Here is a 7,770-nt window from a genome sequence, read left to right on the forward strand (position 1 = left end):
AGATTTCAACGATTATCATATTACCCAGCAGCCATTTAGAAACAAATAAAAAAGGTTATTTCTTTTTATTCTTTCTTCTGACTGTTTAAATCGGCCACATCTTGAAAAAGAGAACAGGGACATGCGATTTGTTGAGAATTTACACCTTTTTATATATATAAAAAAATATATATATATATACAGTTAACCATGACCAGAACATGTTTAACGTTTGAAGGCTTTGCGCCAACCATCCATGTAGGTCACTACAATCTATAACCAGGTGAACAGTGAGCTTCCTCACCAAGTAGCTGTAACCTAGTTAATAATAAGTTACCTGAGGTAAACCTACAAGGATAGTTAATAATAAGTTACCTGAGGTAAACCTACAAGGATAGTTAATAATAAGTTACCTGAGGTAAACCTACAAGGTTAGTTAATAATAAGTTACCTGAGGTAAACCTACAAGGATAGTTAATAATAAGTTACCTGAGGTAAACCTACAAGGTTAACGCGGGCTGGAAGATAATTACTTTAAAACCACAGCAAACAGCTGGGACATATAGTAATATTATATATATATAATATTATATCACTGGGCTCCTCTGTGCTAACAAACCCTGTGTACCACCCGTCCCCTGTTTAACCTTGAATTTCGTTCAGAAAAACACTTCCACATTTAGCAAAACGAACCAACTCTTTACGGATCTGTTCGGTGGTAATAAACGGAGGCAGATTAGACACCACTACTCTTGTTGAAATCAGCACCAACACAACCCCTCACATAAATCATACTGGTAACTAGCCGGGTAACAAGACTCACCTTTTACATTACCACAACCACCGCCTTGTTCATTCTGGATACAGAGTGTATATGTTCCTCTCCCACCTGTTCACCGACCAGGATCAATAATTCCTCCACACCATTCTCCACAACGCACCTGAAGAGACAGCGTTTCTTCTCCACTCGGTTGACGACATCAAACTACCCTACTCCCTCCTCAACTCTAACCGATAAACAGTGGAAACCAATAAACAAACCCTCCCACCATGACAAAATACATTTGGAAAATAGGCAAAAGAATAGCTGCACTCTTCACGAACGACAAAACCTCACGTTACCAACTTCTTCTTCTATGGTATAATGGTGGTCCTCAAACCAACGTTAAAGGAGCGTGGCGCCTCCTACTGTGCTGGAGTGTGTTCAATCACGGTTTACACCATTTCTAAATCCTCCTACCTAACTCAGTACTTCTGAGAAAATAAAAAAGATCCCTACTAACTTCTAATAGACCCTCCCCCATCCCCCAAATCCCTTCCAACCCCCCATCCAACCCCATCCAACCTAAATGACCCTACACTTCAATCTTTCCCTCTCTTCAACATCCTTACAACAATATAACAACACATGCTCCACCGTTTCATTGACAATACCCTCCAGACACAAACCATTCACATGCTGCCAACCAGATGGAAGGACCAGTTCGATGTACAATGTCCTAAAGACAATCGAGGAAACACCACCTCTTCCTTCCTAATCTGACCTTTGAACCTTGGTCCACCGACCTTTAGAGGACATATAAATGCCGTCCCTTGTGCTCAGAGTCCCATCTCTTCTGCCACACATCTATCAAAATGTCTCTGATCTCACATTTGTCCTCACCTCTACCCAGTGGAACATTAATATATATTATATCTTGTTTTAAAGTTATTTTAGCTAACTAGTCTACAATTTCATTCCATTCCACACCTGAATGTGCTGGGACCCAGCATAATCTCACTACTAGACCCATTCTCTCAATTCTCCATAATAACATTAACACCTCCAATAGTAGGTCACTCCTAATAGATTTACCAGATGATAAACTATTATATGATAATACTAAAAAACACCCTTCTAACTAACCCTACACTCATTAAAACCCACTACCCCATTCCACTACTTTGACCCTATCTGCTCCTGCACCAGGCCAACTAACCCTACACTCATTAAAACCCACTACCCCATTCCACTACTTTGACCCTATCTGCTCCTGCACCAGGCCAACTAACCCTACACTCATTAAAACCCACTACCCCATTCCACTACTTTGACCCTATCTGCTCCTGCACCAAGCCAACTAACCCTACACTCATTAAAACCCACTACCCCATTCCACTACTTTAACCCTATCTGCTCCTGCACCAGGCCAACTAACCCTACACTCATTAAAACCCACTACCCCATTCCACTACTTTAACCCTATCTGCTCCTGCACCAGGCCAACTAACCCTACACTCATTAAAACCCACTACCCCATTCCACTACTTTAACCCTATCTGCTCCTGCACCAGGCCAACTAACCCTACACTCATTAAAAACCCACTACCCCATTCCACTACTTTGACCCTATCTGCTCCTGCACCAGGCCAACTAACCCTACACTCATTAAAACCCACTACCCCCATTCCACTACTTTGGCCCTATCTGCTCCTGCACCAGGCCAACTAACCCTACACTCATTAAAACCCACTACCCCATTCCACTACTTTGACCCTATCTGCTCCTGCACCAGGCCAACTAACCCTACACTCATTAAAACCCACTACCCCATTCCACTACTTTGACCCTATCTGCTCCTGCACCAGGCCAACTAACCCTACACTCATTAAAACCCACTACCCCATTCCACTACTTTGACCCTATCTGCTCCTGCACCAGGCCAACGACCTGGGAGGATGGGACACCACCACTCAACACACCCTGGAACTCTTCTGAAGTCAAATCTAGTATGACCAAATACTTCTCTGCAGCTGCCACCAAAACATATTTTTTTTCATTGATTTACATTCCATTTCTGCGGTACAGTTGATAACCATTTGCTATGAACACTAAGAAGCCAACCTTACTGAAGGATATATCACTGGTTGGCCCATCCCTCTGTGCTGTCACAGATCTACTACTCACAGGGATCCTCTCAGGATCCCTCAGCCTTGACCCATCCTCCTCTACTTTCTTCACTGCCTCAGCAGTGACAACCTGTTCCCAACAGTGGGGTCAGTGGGATTGGATAGGGGCCCCTCTACCTCTCTGTCTCTCTCTCTCTCTCTCTCTGACTGGAGGAGACAGGTGAAATGGTGTGTCTCCTCTGGTCAACAATACTCACCTTGAGAGACTCCACAGCCTGTTGGAGCTCCTTCAGCTCCTTCTCTCTCTCCTGGAATCTCTGCTGGACCTTCTGCTGACTCATCCCCAGCTGCCTCTGTGGAGAATCACTCTTCAATGAGCTATCAAGCTTTATTAGTCCAGTAGATCAATAGTATAGTAATGTGACATAGGGCCCATAGAGAGGAAGGTCTAAAAAATGGATGGTCCATTTCCTAAATGATATTTATTTGTTGCTATGTGAATGATTATAGTTTTTATGGTAGGACTACATGTATCAACAGGTTGAGACTGAACTTTGGACTCATAAAAGGCCATTCAGAATGATAATAGTGTTTGACATTATAAAATGGTGATACATTTAGAGAATCTGGGTTGACATATCTATATACTCAAGGTTTGTTTTCATATTTGTTCTGCTGAGGATTCATTTCATTTGAATGATCTCATATTCAAACAGCCTTAGTTCCTACTGTATCTTTAATTCTTTGTTTATCAGACAGTCACCAACAAGTTGTTCTGGTCTTACCTGTTTCTCAGTCCTCTCTGCTGCAGCTGACACTGTATCATGGCCTTTATGTTCATCCACTGTACACATCAGACAGATACACTGCTGATCGGTACGACAGTAAACCTCCAGTAGTTTGTCATGATGAGAGCAGATCTTCTCCTGTAGTTGTGCGGTGGCTTTGACCAGCTTGTGCTTCTTCAAAGCAGGAGATTCGTAGTGAGATTGGAGGTGAGTCTCACAGTAAGAGGCCAGACACACCAGACAGGACATGAGGGCTTTCTGCTTTCTGGTCCCAGTGCAGACATCACACACCACATCTCTAGGTCCAGCATAGCACAGAGCAGGAGGGGGAGCAGCCTGGAGTCCTGTCTTCTTCAGTTTCTCCACCAGCTCAGCCAACATGTTATTTTTACTCAGCGTAGGCCTCGGACTGAAGGTCTGTCTGCACTGAGGACAGCTATAGACCCCTTTCAGAACATCCTGATCCCAGCAGCCCTCAATACAGCTCCTACAGTAACTGTGTCCACAGGGGATGGTGACTGGTTCCTTCAGTAGATCCAGACAGACAGAACAACAGAACTGGTCCTGGTCCAGCAGAACTCCCTGTTGAGCCATTTGGACGGTTGTTCACTCTCACACAGACAGACGACACAGAGACTCAGATCAGTTTCGTTTCCTCAGAAGAGAGTTTGTGAAGGGGGATGGACTTCCTGGTTCTGCCAGAGGGGTGGGGTTAGAGGGAGGGAGGGTTTAGAGGGAGGGAGGAAGAGAGAGAGGAACTGCATGCAACAGCAAGAGGGAGACAAATAGTCTTGTTCCTTGGTTAGAGCCCATAACATGGAATAAATGAAATAATGAATCTTAAAATGTGAGTTATTAGAATATAAAGGGTAACCGTTTCTATGAAGTACATATTATAATTATTTTAATGACCTTTATAATGCCTTATAATACACTTATGTGTTCTAATAAGCAATAAGGCCTGAGGAGGTGTGGTATATGTAAGGATTGCGGACCTGGTGGCAGTGAAGTCAGACGCAGGAGAGCAGAGATAGGTAATAGCCGGAGCAGTTTAATACAAAACGAACCTACATGGGTACAAAACCCGATGCGCACCAGTAACAGAGTACAAGCACTTACAAACAAACAATTCCACACAAGGACATGGGGGGACAGAGGGTTAAATACACAACAATTCATGATGGAAATGGAAACCAGATGTGTAAGAAAACAAGACAAAACAAATGGAAAATGAAAAAGTGGATCGACGATGACTAGAAGACCGGTGACGCCGACCGCCGAACAAGGAGAGGAAATGACTTCGGTGGAAGTGGTGACAGTATATGGCTAATATACAGTACCACGGCTAAGTGCTGTTTTTAGGCACGACGCAAAGCGGATTGAGAATTATGTAACACTTTCAAAAATACAATCAAATAAAAATGTTATTGGTCACATGCACGTATTTAGCAGATGTTATTGTGGGTGTAGTGAAATGCTTGTGTTCCTGGTTCCAACAGTGCAGTAGTATCTAACAATACACCCTAATGTAAATGTCACAGGTGTCGTAGGGTTTAGACCAAGACGCAGTGGGAAAATGTAAACTCATCTTCTTTTATTAAAGGACAAAGAACAGGCCAGTAAGGCACAAAGCTATACACAGCAACAATCTGCCACAAAACCCCATGACAAAACAAACTCCTAATTATAGGACCTTCAATCAGAGGCAACGATAACCAGCTGACTCCAATTGAAGGTCCAACCCCAATTAACTAAACATAGAACTACAATAGACAAGACAGAACATAGAAATACACTAACATAGAACATAGACTAACAAACCCCGGACCACATAAACCAAACACCCCTCTACCTAAATACATAGCCTGAACCACATTAAACAAACACCCCTCTCCCTAAATACATAGCCCGAACCACATAAACCAAACACCCCTTTACCTAAATACATAGCCCGAACCACATAAACCAAACACCCCTCTCCCTAAATACATAGCCCGAACCACATAAACCAAACACCCCTCTACCTAAATACATAGCCCGAACCACATAAAACAAATACCCCTCTACCTAAATACATAGCCCGAACCACATAAACCAAACACCCCTCTACCTAAATACATAGCCCGAACCACAGGATGCCTATTTAAAAACACTTTTTCAACATTTCAAGATAGCAGTTAGTTCAGTTTGATCTTATTAAAGACAGCTGTATAATTTTTTTATTCATTTTGACATATTGTTTGGGACCACTTTTTTTGCTCTGTTTGAAGGCTGTCAGCTTCTTCTCAGGAAGAGAATCACTTAGCCTTTCGACTAATTTTCAAATGATTGGATGCCTATTTTAAAAAACTTTCTCTACATTTCAAGATAGCAGTTAGTTAATTTTGAGCATATCAAAGACAGCTGCAACTTTATTTTATTAATTTCCACAATTGTTTTTTTTTTTTACCCAAAATTTTTCAAAGTCCACAGTCTCTGTCATTGAACTATGTTGAGCCGCGTGCCTGGTTACCCTGAACAGGTTACCAGGTGTGTTTTTGAATATAGTTCTTAATGGCTTCAGTGGTGTGCTGGGGTCCATTGCTTGCTAAGGGGGAACCTCCCACCCGGGTTCAGCCAACAGGAGGTGCACCCAACCCCTCTAGTAAAACTGAATGTCTCTCTCTCTCTCAGGCTATGAAAAAAGCCCCACCTCCTCTCGCTCAGCCATTCTAACAGTGGAAGCCAGGATCTGTGAGAAACTATGATAATAAACTGTGAACAATAATGAAGCCATGTTTTCTGTGTGAGTGAGGATTTAATTATTTAATTGTGATAACTTTAATTCTGTGATAACTTTATGTAATACATCCTCTGTTTTCTAACTGAATAAACATTTTAACATAGCAGTTGGTTCAGTCTGATCATCTCATGTTGGATCTTTATTTTAACCCTTTTTCACAATTTAAATTTTCACTATTTTTTTATTTTTTTTGACAAATTCCATTTTTACACATTTTTTCCCCCACTCTCTACTTTGTACAATGACAAAGAAGTGGGACTCTGTCGTTTTTTCTGACAAGTTCTCTCATTGATCTCAGGTTCAGCCACCAGGGGGCACCCACCCTCCATGAAAACTTTCATAGGCTCTCTTTCACTCAGTAATCATGTAACAAGTCGACAGGCTCCCAGAGGCAGGGCAATCAAAGGCTCCAACTCACTGAAGTGCCCATCAACCCAGCCATTGTTATTATTCATACCAGCCGTTCTACAGTGAAGCGGGTTGATTAGTAGGTTGGAACCCCGTTACAACGGACACTTTACAATGACGCAACAATCAGCGTTTGAGCTGGACGCACTCATTTAGAACGCTCATTAGAACACTCGTTTAGAACGCTGTTTAGAACACTCTTTAAAACGGCCAGTTTCCAATGACGCAACAATCAGTATTTGAGCTGGACACACTTTTTTCAGAAACTATTTACACAAAAACACACACAGTCCTTACAAAGTTTATCTCCAGAATGTGAGCAGTTTATTTTGGATGCAAATGGTTCAGATATTCACAGAAGTATATATATATATATATAGCACAACACAATGAGTGACAATGAGTCTGAGTCTGAAAGTCAGGAATCAGATTCTGACAGTGAGGAGCTGCCCCCCCCCCCCAACCTTGTAGCCATTGAGAACCCTGAATCTGAGGTTCCCTTGTCCACTGACCAAGTACCAGGTCCCTTTGAAGATGCTGGTGGTGATGGAGGGAGACCGACAGTGGATGAAGTACAGGAGTTCTGTGGTAGCTGGAAGGCCACCAGTCATTTCACCCCTCCTGGCCCTGCTGTTTGTTTTGATGAGTCCCAGTCTGGAGTCCATTTCCATCTGAGGCAGAGTGCTTCAAGTTGTTTCTGACAGAGGAGCTGGTGGGAAACATAGTACAGGAGACCAATCAAATCATCAAATGTATTTCTAAAGCCCTTTTTACATCAGCCGATGTCACCAAGTGCTGTACAGAAACAGTCTATGTTATGGAAAGAGCAGGTGTCCTTAATGTTTTGTACACTCAGTATATGTTGTGTCTACAAGCTCATTCCCACAGAAAACTGCAGAGGGAAGCAGTACCACCCAGTCAACC

General features: G+C 42.5%; 1 protein-coding gene across 1 annotated transcript in view; it reads right to left on the bottom strand.

Moving 5' to 3' along the window:
• Positions 1-4,347, bottom strand: part of LOC145867268 (tripartite motif-containing protein 16-like) — an 8,321-nt gene extending 3,974 nt beyond the window's left edge. Inside the window, exons 1-2 of the mRNA XM_082971340.1 lie at positions 3,654-4,347; positions 3,126-3,221 (exon numbers count right to left, since the gene is read on the bottom strand). Coding sequence (XP_082827466.1) covers positions 3,126-3,221; positions 3,654-4,250 — 693 coding nt within the window. The 5' untranslated portion in view covers positions 4,251-4,347. The remainder of the gene's footprint in view (positions 1-3,125; positions 3,222-3,653) is intronic.
• Positions 4,348-7,770: the final 3,423 nt, after the last annotated feature.

Source organism: Salmo salar, unplaced genomic scaffold (assembly GCF_965601325.2).
Source record: "Salmo salar unplaced genomic scaffold, fSalSal1 ptg000257l, whole genome shotgun sequence".
Taxonomy (NCBI): domain Eukaryota; kingdom Metazoa; phylum Chordata; class Actinopteri; order Salmoniformes; family Salmonidae; genus Salmo; species Salmo salar.